This window comes from Juglans microcarpa x Juglans regia, chromosome 6S, assembly GCF_004785595.1.
Source record: "Juglans microcarpa x Juglans regia isolate MS1-56 chromosome 6S, Jm3101_v1.0, whole genome shotgun sequence".
NCBI classification, from domain to species: Eukaryota; Viridiplantae; Streptophyta; class Magnoliopsida; order Fagales; family Juglandaceae; genus Juglans; species Juglans microcarpa x Juglans regia.
In genome coordinates this window covers 14,534,962-14,554,552 of record NC_054605.1, presented here as the reverse complement: position 1 = coordinate 14,554,552, position 19,591 = coordinate 14,534,962, and the positions used below count along the sequence as shown (strand labels likewise).

General features: G+C 38.6%; 2 protein-coding genes across 3 annotated transcripts; one reads left to right on the top strand and one right to left on the bottom strand.

Moving 5' to 3' along the window:
- Positions 1–719: 719 nt before the first annotated feature.
- On the bottom strand, positions 720–2,440 carry LOC121236644 (salt tolerance receptor-like cytoplasmic kinase 1). Its single transcript, XM_041133082.1, has 2 exons — positions 1,600–2,440; positions 720–1,381 (listed from the first exon to the last, which is right to left on the bottom strand). Exons 1-2 carry the CDS (start codon positions 2,063–2,065, stop codon positions 720–722), a joined length of 1,128 nt encoding a protein of 375 aa, XP_040989016.1. The 5' UTR covers positions 2,066–2,440.
- Positions 2,441–2,888: 448 nt separating this feature from the next.
- Positions 2,889–19,220, top strand: LOC121237010 (arabinosyltransferase XEG113-like). Of its 2 annotated transcripts, XM_041133561.1 has the most exons (13): positions 2,890–3,240; positions 3,812–4,117; positions 4,259–4,464; positions 4,808–4,913; positions 5,683–5,939; positions 6,152–6,287; positions 7,545–7,639; positions 7,738–7,791; positions 16,004–16,117; positions 16,873–16,971; positions 17,066–17,185; positions 18,483–18,569; positions 18,691–19,220. In XM_041133561.1, the coding sequence occupies exons 1-13, from the start codon at positions 3,060–3,062 to the stop codon at positions 18,856–18,858; spliced, it is 1,929 nt and encodes a 642-aa protein (XP_040989495.1). In that variant the 5' UTR covers positions 2,890–3,059; the 3' UTR covers positions 18,859–19,220. The 2 variants fall into 2 exon arrangements, with proteins under 2 accessions (XP_040989496.1, XP_040989495.1); XM_041133562.1 differs by lacking the exon at positions 3,812–4,117 and having other exon boundaries at positions 2,889–3,240.
- Positions 19,221–19,591: the final 371 nt, after the last annotated feature.

Below are 19,591 nucleotides of genomic sequence, written 5' to 3'. Positions count from 1 at the left end.
CTATTAATGACATATATACTAAGATATTTTAAGTATCCAAACGGGTACATGATCATTTGTTTATCTTTCAGACTTTCAGTACTAAGCCAATTGGTTTTTGGATTGAGGACTGTAGATACGTTTTGAGTACAATAATGGATTTTACTGTACTATTACAAGCAAGTTATAGACTATAATGTCTTCATTATTTACTGAACAACTCATGTATTACAAGCTATGGTAACTATTCTACTTATTCAGTTGTTGAATTCAGCCATTATTCGTTTAGAACTAGGGTATGTGTCTGATATGTTTCGCCTTGAAATGCTAATTTGATACCATTTTTAGTAGTTTTTTAAGCATTGAATTTAATTTTTGTTATAGATTCTAAATTCTAATTGTGTGAGAGTAAGAAGTTGTGTCTAATGTCATGTGAGTATCATAGGAACAAATGTTCTGAAAAATCTATCATCTTAGAGATTGTAGTTGGTGGTACTGGCAAAACAAGATAAGAATCATGCTGAGTCATTTTTAAAATTTCAAGGACTAATTTAATAACCAAAATCAGTGTATATTCATATAAATTTGGAGAAAAAAATGAAGGGCAGTACTGAAAAATGGGGGTTATTTTTACCTTGTTTTGAAAGGATCAACTTTAATATGCTATAGGAAGAACTAATATTGTATTAGCAAGCACTAACTACAATAAATTGGGAAAAAATGGCAATATATGAACATTTTTATACGGGTAACTCTGGCTGAAGTTGACATTCCATACAATTAGAAATCTTATCTACAATGTAGCTCATGTCCGGTCTTCCTTCGGAATTCTCAAGCAATGCCAAGTTGGCTATATTGATCAACACCCGAAGCTGCTCTAAATCTGCATTGCCATTGAGTTTTGGGTCCAACATTTTAGCCAATACCTCAATGTCATTGTTCTTCCGGCAATCCTCTGTCCATCCTGCAAGTGTCACTGAGCCTTGTGTGGATTTGAGGCCTGTTATTAGCTCAAGCAGTAGGACTCCAAAACTATAAACATCACTCTTTGCTGAGACTAGGCCTGTGTTGAGGTAATGAGTGTCGACATAACCGAAAGAACCTCTGACAATGGTTGGAGTTTGTAAGCCAAGTTTGGTGTCATAACCCAATTTGCAAAGTCCAAAGTCAGCAAGTTTGGCATGGTTGTCGTCCATTAAGAGAATGTTGGAGGACTTGACATCTCTGTGAATGATGGGTGGATCGGCTTGTGAATGGAGGTAATCCAGTGCCAGAGCGATATCTAGGGCAATGCTTAGCCGGTTCGACCATGCCAATGTCCCCGACAATTGGCCTTGGTACGTGTGCATCCTATCGAAAAGACTCTTGTTTGGAACATACTCCAGCAGCAGCAGCTGTTCTCCTGCTCAAGTTACAAGTGCAATAACTTCTTGTTAGGTACAGTTATGCAGAGAACATTTATAATAAGGAGGACATGCAACAATTGAGATGTGGATGAAAGGCTCAAGTTAGAAGTTGAAATGTGCTGCACAAGGCCTATGTTGCATGTTTGCACTAGGCCATGAAATTTAAAGGACAATTAGCATTAAACAAAGGATGTGGTTGTTTCTTTAGGCTTACCTTTCTCAGAACAAAAACCCAATAAACCCACCAAATTTGGATGAGAAATCCTAAGCAGAACTGAAACTTCATCCAAGAATATCTTCTTGCTTCCGCCTCTCTCCTCCATCACTCGCTTCACGGCACCAAATCTCCCATCTCCAAGCTCCGCAAGATACACGAAAGAAGTGGCTCCGATTCCTATTCGAATCTTGAATTCCCTTGTGGCCGTCCTCAGCTCTTCTAGTGCATATGTCCTTATAACATGACCAGGATAACACAAACCACATGCAGTGCACAAACAACTTGAATTTAACCCATGGTGTGGTTTTTGACCATCTAATTTTCTATTGGAACATCCATTTGCACGAGACTCCATGTAGACCAACCACCTCTTTAAGATCACGGCTAGAAGGATCACTAGCACAATTGCACCAATTACCCAAAAGCTTCTTCTCTTGTTTGTGGAGAAACCCAAGAGCCACATGCTGCTGTTTCTGACGGAGTTTTGGTTCTGATCAACTAATTTCCCTTGTGTTGCGCCCCCTTATACCTTTCTTTTCTTTATACCAAGATATGCCTTTCTGCCGGCTTGTTTGTGAAGGAGAGATGCAGAGAATAGAATTCAAAGTGCTTAATACAAGCGCTTAATACAAGGATCAAGGCAGAAAATTAAGTTGGTGGATAGACATGCTTTGAAGATTCATTGATTTGGAACTTAGCACTAGAAAGCTTAGAAAGACCCAAAAATTTTCTTAAGCAATGGAATAATCTTAGGGTCCTACTTATGTCGTTTATCTTTAATCTTAAATATTATATAGTATGCACATATGTTATTCCTACCAAACGTGTGCTGTTTCAAATGCCAGGATTAGGCAGGATTAACAAGCAGTATTCTTGGAAAGAAAAACTTGCAGAATTCTCTTTACCACATAAATTCCATTAAGTAACAAACTTGGATCCCCAAATATTCAAGCTTTTGACTAATATATTGTCGAATGCGCCAAACGTGATCTTATCCCTGATGATTTAGGAAGGCTTTTCCTCTACTCTTTTTCCCCCTTCATGTCCATGGACAAGGACTTTCAAACAGTTCAAACTTCAAGATTAAATAAATGTTTAAAAAATCTCAATTATTCAAGACTCTTGATATTAAATTAAGTTTTAAGTTTTGCATGTCGATCATGTCTTACTCATCATCTAAATGCCCAGTCATCCTTTTTCTGCAAGTACAATTTATTCGTCATAAATCATAATGCCTTTTTTCCTCTTATGAAAAAAAAAAGGGCAAATTAAAGTGAGTTTAGAAATGCTAATAAGACAAACCGGTAGTTGACCTTTGGCTGGGGCCTGTGAGAGACGATACTAAATAAAGCTTTTTGACTGATCTGAAACATGAAAACTTCTTCCTCCTTTGATATTCATAATGGGTCTGTTTGAAAGTCGTTGTCTTGATTGATCATAATCGGAAGAGAAGAGAGATGGGTTGGCAAGGGTGTCAGGAAGTGGTGAATACAAGGCCTCTCTTCTTGGCCATCTACGCCACTGTTATCGTTGGTGTAGTCTTCTCGTCTTTCTATGTCTTCTCCGCAATATACTCTGCCAACTCTGAAGCTGACCCAAGCACCTCGTGGCTCTCCTCCCGTTCCCCTTCTTTTTCCAGTATGTTCCAATGGCTTTCTCATTTGCTGCTTTCACCGTACGGCACTGTGTTCATGGATAAATGCTTTTTCTTGCTTTCTGCTATCACATGTATTTGGTTAGATGCGCCCATTTGAATCTGAGGGCTGCTTCTACGAATTTATTTGTCAGTTGTTGAAATTTTAAGAGGATAAGATTCTTATTCTCTTGGGCTGAGATCGGTTTTGGAGTTTCAGTTGTGAAACCCATTACAATTGTATACCTCCATATTGGATAATGGATTTAGGACTTCAGCGCGCTTTTGGGTGGCATTGGGATTGTCTGACAAATGTCCCAAGCTTTCGTGTAGGAATTAAAACAATCAATTTTGGACCTTTTTGTTTTCTTCCCCTTAAATTGTTCGTTGGATGCGTAAAAAAGCTGAGATCTTAGGTTTGATTTCGTAATGGAACCTGTTCTGGAGGGGAGCTAATATTGCCTAGATTGCCATTGTCAAATGTTTTGTTTCTTATTTCCGACATGGTTCGGCAATCTCTCTCTCTCTCTCCCTGTCTGTGTGTACAACTCACTTATCTCAATGCGGATTTTCCAGATGGGGATTTTCCTCCTAGAGAACAAGCACCTAATGTTTCTCGACCAACAACTATGGGTACAGACCGTACAGTACCTGTGTCTACACCAGGGCCTCAAACGATGTGGGTACCACCTGTTTGGGCAGTTCCTCCACGAACTGAGAAAATGCCTCCTTTGAATACTTTTCAGCTGTCCAAAGAACTGGTTCAGCAGAGGGTCAAAGATAATGTCATCATAGTGACCTTCGGTAACTATGCATTCATGGATTTTATCTTGACTTGGGTTAAGCACTTGACAGATTTGGGGCTCTCTAACTTTCTTGTTGGTAAGCTACTTCTAAATTTCAGCCTTGTATAGTTTTTACCGTTTGCGATTTGTTCAGATAATAAGTCTTTTTATCGAAATCATTACAGTATTTTTGTTAAGAGTGTACTGCTCTTATAGGTTTTTGAAATTGTTGTTTTAGGTGCAATGGATACCAAATTGTTGGAGGCTTTGTATTGGAAAGGCGTTCCTGTTTTTGACATGGGCAGCCATATGAGCACAATAGATGTTGGCTGGGGCTCTCCAACGTTTCATAAGATGGGGAGAGAAAAAGTTATTCTGATAGACTCCGTCCTCCCTTTTGGTTATGAGCTGTTGATGTGTGATACAGACATGGTGTGGTTGAAGGTACTTTTTCTGTCTCTTATTTTGTGGTTCCTTTTGGCTAGGACTCCCTTGATTCATCTGAATTAGCCCAGTATTCACTTTGGCCAGAATAAGTTCACTTTGCTGGTGAAGTTGTTAAGCTATGAGTTCAATCTTTATTTTAAGGTTTCTATGCTTTAATGTTTTTTAGGAAGGATATCCTGTACATTTTCCTTAGCTTTTTTTTTTTTTTTCAGTTTCTTCTCTGTTTGTCTTGAGATCGGTTTGTATTGCTATAAGCAGTATCTTTAATGTCACTTAGTTCCTTCAGAAAATTACTGCAGGTCAAAGTTATTTTACGTTTTCTGTTATGTTCTTGAAACAGAACCCACTTCCATATCTTGCCCGATTTCCTGGAGCGGATGTCTTAACTTCTAGTGATCAAGTTATTCCAACAGTTGTCGATGACAGGCTAGACATTTGGCAGCAAGGTGAAGTTTGTGTTAAATCAAGATCATGTTATCAAAGGCGTTTCCTGTTTTCACTTCAGGATTCATAATAACCTCCTTTACCTGTTATGCAAGCATGAGCTGTTTGCACCAGCCATATGTGGGAGTTCTTTGTTGACAATTGTCATGCCTAACACTCTTTTACATATATCTAATGACATAAAACTGTGTCTTCCTGTAAATGACATTGGACGATTGGAAAGAGGTCCACTCCATTTATTCTTTTTTTTGTACTAGCATTTAAATCAAAACCCAGCCAACCACTCTGGATGTCTTTCACGCCATTTTAGGATGGATTGGCATGAGTATTAATCTTAATGACATTATAAAGGACAAAATTAGTAGATTATGCTTTTTGCCACAGAACATTATAGCTGGTTACTTTTTCACAATTATCTTCTCCATGGTACTTCCAATATATGTACAATCACAATACAATATGTGTCACATGTAGTATAAGGAGTAATTTAGTAAAAATTTGAAGTTCAAACCCTTTCCAGGAATCTCTTAGAATGGCTTACTTGCATTCTTGCCCATTCCTTTGAATTTTAGATGGCAAAAGTCACATATGCTCTCTCTCTCTCTCTCATTAGTAGAACAAGTACCAGTCACACTTTCATCTCATTTGCTAATGCAAAAATCATTACTTCAAATAAGTTACTAACTTGGATCTTTATAAACTTTCACCTCTTCAAATTTCATGTCTCAAGTAAGCACTAATACTCACAATATTTTTCTGCATGTTCAACAGTTAGTGGAGCCTACAATATAGGAATATTCCACTGGCGTCCAACAGATTCTGCAAAAAAACTGGCGAAGGAATGGAAAGATATGCTATTAGCCGATGAAAAAATATGGGATCAGAATGGGTTTAACGATATTGTACGCAGGCAGTTAGGACCATCTGTGGATGAGGAAAGTGGACTTGCATATGCGTTTGATGGAAATCTGAAGCTGGGAATCTTGCCAGCAAGTATATTTTGCAGTGGACATACTTATTTTGTCCAGGTAGGGATCCTGGAATCACTCTTTATAGAATGAACATGGTCTTCTTTCTCCCCCCTCTCTCTCCAAATAAATGCAGGACCTTCATTTCCTTTTCTAATTTTTTGAGAGGCAGTTATTGTTGTCAAAGCTTGTAAGAATCTTGGTTGAGAATATTAATATAGTGCAATAAAATATCATCAAGCATGCCCTAAGCCTTAATCCTATAATGGCAGGCCATGTATCAGCAACTCAGACTGCAGCCATATGCAGTGCATACCACATTTCAGTATGCAGGTACTGAAGGAAAGCGCCACCGGCTGCGGGAAGCCATGGTTTTCTATGATCCACCAGAATACTATAATTCCCCAGGTAATTCTCTACAGGTTGCAAATCTCATCAATTTTTCTTAGGATGCATATGCTTTTATAATCTCATAGTTTCTTTTTTAGAACACTAGTGATATAGCCTTTGAATGTTGGACATTTTATCAAGCCCCAAACCCGTGCTGTGCCTCATAGCAACAGCTATCACAATAATTAGCCATGTTGTAGTTTTTCATTGCAGTAGTGCTTTCCCCATCAAGGAGGCAGCGGAGTTGGTATAGGCCTGCTTTGCTTTTTATGGGGTTTAATCTTGATGACTCGACCAATATCCAAATGGAATACGTAACAAGTACCGTCCTCCCTGTCTTGGCCCCGCTGTAACAGGTCTGGTCCACCCTTAAGAAGGGGCCACAGATCGGATTTTCAGGGCCGATCCATGTTGGATTTGGGACATTGAAAGGCTTTTTCTCTCATCATTTCCCATGCTGTTTAGACATTTTATTAAAGGGATGGGTTAGAAAACTTTTTTTTTTATCGGTAAACAAAAGTTTATTGATCATAAGAATAGGCAGAAGTCTAGGTATATGGGACATATACAAGAGCGTCGCCTGAGCGTGCTAGTTCAACAGGTTAGAAAACTATGTTAGAAGCTAAGTTTTTTTTTTTGGTATGTAACACCAAATAAGTGAGCTACATCGTTATTTAAAACAGGAAAAAAGATGAGAGAGCACTTTGTCTGCACTCCCTTCTCTGTCTCATCTAGGAACACACAATTCTACTCTGCAAGGAGTGGGGTGTTTTTAAGTAGGAGAATGGAAATAACAAGACAGTACCTATTCAAAAATAAAATGGAAGAGGATGACAATAACAAGAAATTGGTCCCATTTTGCTTAAACTATTCAGTGGCTTTCCCTCTTCCATTGTATAGCTAGAATACTAGGAGACCAGCTCTCCTCTAAAGAAGCCCTTTTTGCCCTTCATTGTTTTTGGGATGCATAAGATTTGTTTCCGAGGACTGCTCTCTTACTCATAGGTGTAGGTATTGTACACATGCACCCGAACTTCTTTTTATCATTACTGATCTCCCATCCTAACCAAATGGTGCCCATTCCCATTACATATATATCCCTAGTCAATGACCAAGTTTGCACCAAACTGACAACTGGAAAAGCACATTTGAATAAATGGGCACATGTTCTAGTGTACCTATAGTTAATGAAGTGATGCATGCATCCTTTATCTCAGAATGCTGGTAAATATCACGTTATCATTGAAGTGTTTTTTCTTTGTGAAAAATTTGCAGGAGGTTTCTTGTCGTTTAGGCCATCCATTCCAAAGAGCCTGTTACTAGATGGGGAACATAATATCGAATCACACTTTTCTCTAGTTAATTACCAAGTATGTATGTGTGGTAACCTAATCTAGCCAAAACCTTCCATTTGTTTGGATATTGCAATATTGCATCTCATACATTTTTTCTTTAACAACTCTTTCAGATGAAACAAATAAGGACAGCACTTGCTATTGCTTCATTGTTGAATCGTACACTGGTGAGAACAAGTAAACCTTTGAGACATATTTCATGTTTTATGGTAGTCTTTATTACTCTGATAGATTAGTTGCAGCATATGGAATTGTAAGTATTTTGTCCTTCATAATCATTACCGCAGTGGCCCATTCACTCCAAAGAGACAGAAAATTGAGTCCCACAAAATTCTAACCACATTGCTGTGGAGCAACAGATGATCAGTAGTTTCTTTTAAGAATCTGAACTTGCTATAAATGCATCTTACGACAGCAATACAATGCGTAATATTTCCTTTCAAGAAATAGGGAATTCAAAACTTCCACTAAAGACTTCCAATTATGGTTTTAATTTATTTTATTGTGAAGTGCAATCAAATTGATAATTTGGCATGAATCTAAACTGTATGTAATAAGTTTGTTTTATATCATGTCACTTGCATTATGCTTTTAGAACGGCGTGGTAAAATGATGGAAAGCATGTTGGAATGGACTTTATGAACAACTTGAGCATCCAAAGAGGAAAACTGGAAGGAGCCTATACTTCCATAAGTTAGCATGTGTGATTAATCTTGGTTTATTTTAGTTTCTGTTTTGCATCTTAACTCAATACGTTTGCTTTGTTAGTCTTTTAAGCTATTCTTTTTTTTTTTTTTTTTTTTTTTATAGGTAAAAGTAAATTTTATTGATATAAAGATAGTAACAGAGTACACCAGAAGTATACAAAATAGTTCATGAAACCTAATTACATCTAGGTACTAGTGAGAGATACAAGCAGGTCATGAAAATTGTCCGTATTACAAATAATAGCTGAAGCCCAAGAAAATAAAGTATTGTAGAAGAATCGCTTCAGCTCCTCCAAAGAACGCTCCATGTCTTCAAAGCACCTCTTATTCCTCTCTAGCCACAAGCACCACATAATGCAATGAGGGATCATTCTCCACACAGCAGCTATACGTGGATTCCCCTTGATTCCTGTCCAACACCCCAGAATATCTCTAACTTTTTTGGGCATAGCCTAAGCCACCCCTGTCCTATTGAGGATCTCATTCCACAAACACTTTGCCACCTCATAATGTAACAAAAGATGATCCACTGATTTCCCATCACTCTTGCACAAGAAGCACCAATCTGCTATGATAAAACTACGTTTTTTCAAATTATCCGACATGAGGATCCGCCCAAGAGATGCAGCCCATACAAAGAAATCAATCTTAGACGGTACTTTACATTGCCAAAGGGCCTTCCAAGAAAAATTATGATCATTAAAAACTCCCAAGAGGGCCTTGTAGAAAGAGCGCACCGAAAATTTGTTATTCCCATTCAAAATCCAGAACATTTTATCCTCCGTCTGACTGCCCATCGATATTGCATATAGCGAGTAAAAAAAATAGCAAGCATATCCAACTCCCAATCATGAGCAGCTCTTGAGAATCTTACATCCCAATGGACAACACAATTAGATTTTTTTTTTTATCAGTAAAAGATAAATATTATATATATAAATGAAATAGGCATAGCCCTTGTACACAGGAAGTATACATAAGAACTCCTAATTACATTCTAAGAACGATAAATTAAAGACAAGAAATCCTAGAGATTATTCCCATGTAATACAATAGTGGAAAACCAACACATTAGAGTGTGGAGAAAAAAATTCTTCAGCTCGATTGTTGTGCGTTCCTTATTTTCAAAGCATCGCGCATTCCTTTCCGTTCAAATGCACCACATAATACACAATGGAATCATCTTCCACACTGCTGCCACTTGATGGTAGCCTTGCATCTTTGACCAACAACCCAACAAATCCACCACTCTCATAGACATAACCCAAGCAACATCTACCTTTAGAAAAATCTCATCCCACAACGCCCTTGTTACCTCACAGCACAGATTCTCCATTCTTCTTGCACATGTAGCACCAATCCAACACTACACATCCTCTCATCTTTAGGTTGTCCGTGGTCAATATCTTCCCAAGAGCAGCACTCCAAACAAAAAAAGCTACTTTAGAGGGTACACGAGACCTCCAAATATTCTTCCGGGAGAACAACGTAATATCAAGTTGTGTTGTCAGGATGCTATAATAAGCCTTAACTGTACATAACTTGTGGTTATTAGACCTCCACTTCAAACTATCTCACAGTGCCAAAGGAATCCCCGTGGAATATATAGTAAGCTGAAAATTTCTAAAACACTAGGTAATTCCCAATCATGTAAGTCCCTGTTAAAAAGAATATTCCACTGATGTGCACCATGAGAACATAAACGCATGTCCGCCATTGAAGCCTCCCTATTCACTGCAATACGATATAAAGCCGGAAAAACCCTTTCCAATGCGTGGTCTCCACACCACACGCCCCTCCAAAATCTAATTCGAATGCCCTCACCAACTACAAAGCGAATTTGATGTGCAAAACATGGTCATCCCTTCCTTATATACTTCCATAAACCCACACCATACCTCCCTCTCACTTCCTTAGAGCACCAACCACCCCAAGTGACACCATATCTAGCGTCAATAGTATCCTTCCACAAAGATCCCCCTCCAAATGATATCTCCAAAACCATTTTCCCAATAACGCTTTATTAAAAGTTCTCCTCATGTTACACACACCCAAACCCCTATTCACAACTGAGGCACATACAGTCTTCCATCTAACCAAATGGAATTTCTTCTCCTCCCCCCCATACCTCCCATAAGAACGACCTTAAGAGTTTCTCCATCCTATTCACCACCCCTACAGGCATAGGAAACAAAGATAAAAAATGGGGAGATTAGTGAGAGTACTCTTGATAAGAGTGAGGCGACCCCCTTTTTGATAAATACATCCGTTTCCAACCAACCAACATTTTCTCTATCTTCTCCACTACCCCATCCCATATAGCTCTATTCTTGAAGGTTATTCCCAACAGAAGACCCAAATATTTCATTAGGAAAGAGGACGCCTTACACTCCAGAAGGCTTGCTAAACTGAGGATATTAGGGACTGCACCCACAGGATCCATCTCAAACTTGCCCAGATTCACCTTTAACCCCGACACAAGTAACAATGCTCGTAGAGTTTGGATCTGGTTGCTATTCACTTCAAAAAACTAACGTATCATCTGCAAAAAGGAGGTGTGAAATGATAATAGGGCCACCAGAACCATTGCCCACCTGAAAACCTGAAAAGAAAGCTCCCCCTACAACAACCTGCACCATCCTACTTAAGGCCTCCATAGCTATAACAAAAAGAAAAGGAGATAAAGGATTTCCCTGCCGCAATCCCCACGAACTATCAAAAAAACCAGTAGGTGTGCCATTAACTAGAACTGATAACCGGGCTGTTGAAATACAATGATGCATCCATGCAATCCACCTATCCCCAAAACCACATCTCTTAAGCACGTATAAGAGAAATTCCCAATTCACATGATCATAAGCCTTCTCCATGTCAAGCTTGCACAGGTACTCTGTAATCTAAGTACTCATTTGCAATGAGTACTGAATCAAGAATTTGTCTCCCACGAATAAATGCAGTTTGGGATTTGGAAATAATATGTTCTAACACCGGACTAAGCCGGTTAGCAAGGACTTTCGAGATAATCTTATATACACTACTAACCAGACTTATAGGCCGAAAGTCTTCAATAATCAAAGCCCCGTGTTTCTTGGGAATGAGAGCAATAAAGATCGCATTAAGTGATTTTCCAAATTTTTGAAAAGAGTGAAATTCACTGAAAACCTGCATAACGTCACCTTTCACAATGTTCCAACAAGTTTGAAAGAAACCCATTGAAAAACCATCCGGCCTCGGTGCTTTATCCTTTGCTATGCCAGATATGACCTTGTAAATCTCCTTTTCAACAAAATGTCTCTCCAAAACACTCACACTCTGCGAATCAATTGCCTTGAAATGCGAGGCATCAAGCTTCGGCCTCCAAGAATCCGATTCTCTGAGAAGGGTCTCATAGAACTATACTATATGGTTTTCTAGCTCGGGAGAAGAAGATAGCACCTAAGAACCCAATTGCAGTGCCTCGATAGCATTATTACGCTGATATGAATTAGCCATTTTGTGAAAGAACTTCGTACACCTATCACCTTCTTTCAACCAAATGGTCCTAGATTTTTTACGCCATGAAGTCTCTTCTGACAACAAAACCCTCTCCAAATTTGCCATGATCGTACCCTTCCTCAATAACACCTCCTTCGAGTTTTCACCTATTAACTCTTTATCCTCTAAGTCTTGCAATTCCTCCAACAGTGTAGTCTTCTAATTGTCAATGTGACCAAAAATCTCCAAATTCCACTTCTTCAAGTCTTGTTTCAGTGCCTTCAATTTGCCTGCAAGAACGTAACTTGGAGTACCAACAAATTGATAAGAAGACCACGAAACACGCACCATCTCTACAAATCCATCCGCTGTTAGTCGCTTGTTTTCAAACTTGAAATACCGGCGCCTCTTGCGCATACTCCCACAATCCAAAAGGATAGGAAAATGATCTGAACTGACTCGAGTTAGTCGTTTCTATCTTACTTCTGGATATTTAGCTTCCCATGAAGGAGATACAAGGAATCTATCCAATCTCGACCAAACCTGCCCATTTGACCAAGTGTACTTGCCCCCTACCAGAGGGAGATCCATAAGGTCTAGATCAAATATGAACTTGCTGAATTCTTCCGTGGCCAAAGAATGTTGATAGTGCCTTGATCACTCACTAGGAAAGCGAATAGTGTTAAAATCACTCCTCATGCACCACGGCACCTCCCATAAGGCGTACAAACCTCCCAACTCCTCCCACAACCTTCTCCTATCCCTATCCATGTTAGGACCATAGGAGCCTGCAAATGCCCATTCCCATCCATCAACCACATTTTTGAAAAAGGTCGCAATCGAGAACTCTCCAATACACTCCTCAATCAACTCAACAACTCTTTTATTCCACATAAGTAACACTCCACCTGAGGCTCCCAAAGAGGCCAAATAAGTCCAACCCACATACGAGCACCCCCATAAACTTGCACAATTTTCCTATCAATAAATCGCAGCTTTGTTTCTTGAAAACACACCACATCACCCTTCCACATCCGCAATATTGATTTAATATGAAGGCGTTTATTGCGATCATTGAGCCCCCATACATTCCATGATAAAATCTTAGGCTTCATGATAAAACTATATTGCCCCTCCCTTTCGATCTATCCCTTCCGCCACTCCATTCTTTCACATCATAATTAATGGAACAAGTTAACTTTTTAAGTTCTCTATCCCGCTTCGAGGCTAACTTCAAATGGCTAGCCTCAAGTACTACGAGTAGAGCCTTAAATTGTTCTTCATAACCTCCAAATGAAATCCCAATGACAACTTGAATCTCTTCTACTTTCTTAAAAACCCACTTTGACGAACAACTCCCATAATTAACACTGGGAGGGAGTGTACACAAAGGAGTTAGAAAGTACCCCTCCTTACCAATACTGGCAAGAGTAAAAACAGCCAATTCCGAGCCACACGCTGAATTACCACTAGATCAGCGTGTGGCTTGGAAATTACCACTAGATCAGCCACAACAGCCTCTTTGTCGCTGGAAATCCGGTAAAGCGTGGGAAACACCTGCTTTAGGACCCTTTCACCACACCAATCATCATGCCAAAAGTAAACTCTATCACCTATTCCAATTGCAAATCTAAAGCACTTGGCAAATCTACCCCATCCCGCTCTAATATTTTTCCACAAGCCCACACCACGTGTCCCTCTAACTTCCTTAGAACACCATCCTCCCATCATACTCCCATATTTGGCATCTATGACTTCTCTCCATAAACCCTCCCCTTCCTTATGGTATCTCCACAACCATTTCCCTAAAAGTGCTTTATTGAAAGCCCTCATATTGCAAACCCCAACCCACCACATTGGATGAGTAAGTAGACTTTATCCCAACCCACAAAATGGAACTTAACTTCTTCCCCTATACCTCCCCACAGAAAAATGCGAAAGATTTTCTCCATATGAGAAGTCACACTTGCAGGTAATGGAAAAAGAGATAAGAAATAAGTAGGGAGGTTAAAAAGAGTGCTCTTGATAAGAGTCAAACGACCACCTTTAGACAAATATATCCGTTTCCACCCAGCCAATCGTCTTTCCATTCTTTCTAACACACCATCCCAAATGGTTTTTGTCTTGAAAGCAGCCGCCAGCGGAAGACCAAGATATTTCAAAGGCAGCGAAGCAACCTTGCAGCCCAAAATATTCGCCAATACTTGGATATTATGCACATTACCCACGTGAACCATTTCAGACTTTGATAGATTTACCTTCAATCCTGACACCGCTTCAAAACAAAGTAGTACAGCCCTCAAATACTGCAAATTGTCACTGTGCGGCTTGCAAAACAAAAGTGTGTCATCAGCAAAAAGAAGGTGTGATATGGAAACCCCACCCACTGAAAAACCAGCAAGGAAACCTCCATTCATCGCTGCACTCAACATATGACTTAGTGCTTCCATAACAACAACAAATAACAAAGGGGATAGTGGGTCCCCTTGTCGTAGGCCCCTAGAGCTGTTAAAGAAAAGTCATGAGTTTTAATCTGAAGACTGAAGAGTCACATGACTTTTTGATTGTTCCTGTGCACTGCAGGACAGATTTAAAACCATTGGCTTATCCCTGAATTAATGGTTGCGATAGCATTTTTGCTTGGGCAGCATCGTGTTATTTTATTCAATTACTTACTAAAATTGTAACAACAAATCTTGTAGAATCATTGGATGGAATTTCGGCCAATGTTTGTTGCTTTTCCTTTACCTTTCTTTTAGCAATTGAGTTTGGGTGCTCTTATTAATTGGTTAGCTTGCTCGAGATCTCTAATGTCCCTTAAGGTTGTTTATTCCATAAATCATATACGGTTGCATCACCAATTTAAGTTAGAGAAATGATTTGTTCCTAGTATGTGCAAGCCCCACACACTCCTTTTGAAAGAAGTGGGCAAATCCAAGGCCCACATGATAAATCTAGTTTTTAATGGTGGGCCCCGCTTTTTTTTTTTCAAAGAGAATGTGTGGGATTTGCACACTCTTAAGACCTTATCTAGATAGTTTTCATGTCCATATTGTGTATTTTGTTTCATTCACCCGGCTACTAATAAAATTGTGCTACCATTGATTGATAGAACGAGAACCTCCATGAGAATAAGAGGAGCCCGATAAGAATGTGGGTTTGGGTAGTGAGCAAAATATGCATACTATCATGTAGGACAGAAATTTGACCCTAGATAAAGCTTAATGCTAACCCCAAGAGGGTGGCCTAACCCCAAGAGGGTGGCCTAAGTGATGAAGGCTTTGGTCTTGGGGTATCACTCCCTTCAAGGTCCAACACCTCATGGGTGCAAACAATCATTTGGGTCCAACCCCCTGGTGAAAGTTAGCAATTTAATCAGTTCCATGTACGGAAACTTTTGAGGGTGCGGTGCATGAGACCGGGGTTTACTCTGCAGGGGTGGGTCTGAAGGGCCTTGCCTTGAAGAGGTTCCCCAACATATATATATATATATAAAATAAAAAAATAAAAAGAGAGAGAGAGAGAGAGAGAGAGAGAGAGAAGCTTAATGGTGTAAAAATATTCCTTATAGGAGCGTATATATTCCAGATTTATGTATATGTCCAATAATATGCATGGGTATCCATAATGACTAGCAAGCAGACACGCCCTCATGTACACACTCATGCATGGGCACACACCACATGTACATATTAGAAGAGTCTACTGCACCGAATCACGTGACTGACCGCAAATAACTGAGGTCTAAGTTTTGTTGAGTTGATTGATTTTACAATTTTCAATTCACATGCTAGGATCACTTATAGTGAATCTTTTGGTTTCCTTTTCAACCTCGGAAGTGAAGTGAAGTGAAGGAAACAATGTCTATGGAATCTGAATGGGGATGGTCAGCCAGCTGGCAAGTGAGAAGTATTATTGATAGATTATAACAGGAATGCCTCATGGAATAATTTTCCTTGAGCAGTAAGTCATTTTGAGAGTGATCCACTAAATCTATCCTCAAAATTTACCTGTCAACATAGGGCCCAGATGATTTACTTTGTTTATATATAAATGCTGAGTGTATCGTAGAAGTTAGTAGATGTCGATCTGGTTGAGTTTCTTGTTCACTAAATTACATTGAAGTAGACATCATATTTGCTGTTAATTGAAGTTTATCTTTGATCTCTGTTCTGTGCATTTATTGTGTGATTTTTAGGTCATGCCTCCACTATGGTGCAGGTTGGATAGACTGTGGTTTGCACACCCCGGAATATTGCAGGGTTCTATGACCAGACAACCTTTTGTCTGCCCTCTAGACCATGTATTTGAGGTATTTTCTTTATGTTGAAGATTATGATTACAGTTCTTTGTTGGAAGATTCTGTTGTTATTCTTTGATATTGAAGCAGAAAATCAACTAGATTTCACACACTACCCATGAATTAAAAAAGTGATGGATGTCATGCCTTTTACAGCTAGAGTTTCTCCTTCTTATTTTACGCATAATTACTTTCAAGTGTCTTTGGATTTAGAATTATTGCATAGGTTTATACTGAGGACAATATATGATCCAAACATTTTCATTTTACCCAGGATATGGTGTTTGAGTAGAACAGCCAGCAATTTGTCCTCTCTAATAACAATTTTTCTGTAAGCCCTCTTTTCTGCCTATCCTAGCGAAAAGTGGTGTAAGAAGCTAATCACTTGGAAACAAGGATGACTGAAGGTTGTAAATCGTAATGAAATACTCTTTGGGGTTCATCTTAGAAGAAAATATCAGTACTTTCTGTCTTTTATAATTGTCAGCTGGCAAGCAATTGAGAAGTCACAAAGAAATTTCATTTGGGGTGGGAAATAGGAGAAGTTGGAATCAAATATTGTTGAAGCAAGTAAATGGTTTTGGCTAAAGTTCAGAAACCTAACCAATCCAGTGTTTATTTGTCAATTGAGAGAGCTATTTCGTAGCAAATTTCCTATAGATTTTGTACATCATAGATAGCAATGACAAGGGATTTCAATGTCCATGTCAACTTTGTTTTTATTTGCTGTCTGCTTTCTAATGCAAAGGAATATGCACTGCATGCAGGTAAATGTCATGTTGAAAGAAATGCCGGAGGAGGAATTTGGCCCTGGGATTGATATTAGGGAGTACACTTTCCTTGACAATCCATCAATGCCGAAACAGGTAAATTAGAATGAGTTATATTAAAATCATCAGGTCACTTTTTCTTGACCCGTCACTCAGTGCAGACCATCTTCTCTCTTGCTGCTTGTTATAGGTGAAAGAGTCATGGCTTGATGTTCAGCTTTGTCAAGAAGGAACCCAAGATTGTCGTGCATCTAATGATACCAGTTCACCAGGCATAATCAGATTTCCAAAGCACAGCAATGAAGAAACGGTATTCTAGATTTTCTATATCAAAGAGGACTCTACCCCAATTTTTATCACATGCCCTCACTTGTGACAGAAGAATTCCGTTTATAGAGAGTTCGGGGGTTACAAAAAAATGTGAACCAAACTCTAAAATACATCCTCAGCTAAACCTATACATCAAATGCCATTAACTAAACAGACTTTATACAAACCTATTTTATACATAAAGAAAACCATACAAAAGTTATTTACATTTTCACCATGCATAAAAAACCTCTTGCTACCCTTGGAATACACCTTTGTATCAAGGTACCGAGTTGGAACACCTCTAGCTTCATGTTTTGCAAAAAAAATAGCCACATAATTTACCTCCCTATATAGATGAGGTACTCTAACACGTACTATCTGCAACAGCACCAAAATTTCCTCCAAATATCTTGTAATACCTTGTGATACCACATATATAGATGAGGTACTCTAACACGTACAATCTGCAACAGCACCAAAATTTCCTCCCAAATATCTTGTAATACCACATATTGTAAAGCTTTACCTTGTAACCAATCAACAATCATTTTGGAATCAGACTCTAGCTGCACAGAAAACAACCTCCGCTGCATACACAACAGTAAGCCATCTCGGACGGCCTGCAACTCACCTCTTGTATTAGTACCCGTGCCATAACTTGCAGAAAAACCAGATACAAAATTACCTTCATATCTGATAACCCCTCCACCACCACAACTCCCCAGGTTTCCAAATGAACTTCCATCCATGCATAGCTTCTGTGCTGGACTTAACATTATGATGTTGTCGATTTGATAGTTCTCTTTTCTTACTAAGGGCTTAAATTTATGCTGACTTGGTCATGACTGAAATAAAAGATATTACATTGCCTGTTTTCTAGTACTTTCAAATCATTTAGATGTGAAAACATTTGAGGAATATCAATGACATGAATATTTCATATATGCATTTGTTTGAATGTCATTGAGCATTAGCTTCGCACTGTCTTCCCTTAAGAAGGGGAAGAGGGTAAAGTCATGGGTTCAAGACCTATTGTGTATAACTTATCAAAATAAGGGTCTAGCGTTCTAATAAATTATTTATATATAATGATTGTGTGTGGATATGCGTGTGTATGTCCATTCTTGGTTTTCTGGAAAAATGAACATCTTCATGAAATAAGCCTGGAGACTCTTAGGGTAATAATTTCTGTTGGACCGGTATTGTGTGATCTTGACACTATCATTTCTATCTTTTGCAATGCTCATCCCCTCAATATCTTACTGAATATGTGAGATTTTACTTGTATCATACAGTTCAAGGCAATATTCTCCTCATTCAAAGATGTGAAAGTCATTCAGTTCTCTTCAATGCAAGATGCATTCCTAGGCTTCAGTGACAAGGCAAGTTTTTTTTTTTTTTTTTTAATATTTTTGTCCTCGTGTAATTGTTTTAACATTGAAGGTAGCATTGAAAAACTGCACTTTCGTATAATGTACTGATAGAATGTTAGTCTTTATTCAGACAAGGGAACAGAGATTCAGGAATCGTGTGAAACGGTATGTCGGTATATGGTGTTGTGTGGATCATCACACTCCGGGACATATTTATTATGATATGTACTGGGATGAGAAACCCGGTTGGAAACCAACACCACCTAAAACTCCAGAAGATGATCACCCACCTTTGTGAGGCTCAACCTCATGCTTATGTTGGTGAGATACTGCAAGAGCAAGGGAGACAGAAAGAGCATCCAGAGCTAGTTTAGTTCCCTAACAAATGGTTGAAACCGAAGCGGCTATTCACATTTTCATAAGGCAAAAGAGGTTGTATCGAAATCAAAAATCTCATTTTAATACATAGAAATGAGTTGGAATGTACATTCTGTTACAATAGAAAATTTATTATTTGTAAGAAGTTTTCATCAGTGAAAAAAGAAACGGAAGCTAATAATGATTCCAGGGGGAGAGTCATATTTCAAATGCTTGTTCTCATCGATGTTATGAACAAATTGGTTTTGATTAATTACTATCATGCTGGACATGTTTTTCTCCTGTTTCTCTCTGGGCCATGGTCATGTCCACTTTATCTTCAATTTTTTGTTTTGGTTATGACTAAGAAATTGGAATATATTCTCTTTTTTGAGTATTGAGTTATAAAAGTAATGAATGTTGTTCTAGTGAAATATCAATGATTTAATATAAAAGTAGAAATAAAGATAAAGAATTCGATGTGGTAGAACACTTGAGGAATTCTAGTGTAAAAAAAATAATTATGCCAAGACATTTTAATGGGAACTTAGAACTAAACTTGACACTTCCGAAGTTGAATTCCGAGTTAAAGTAAGGCAAGGTGCTAAAAACACAGAGATTTTATAAAAATAAACTTGTAAATTGATGTGGTTTCATACGATTTGTTAGATTAA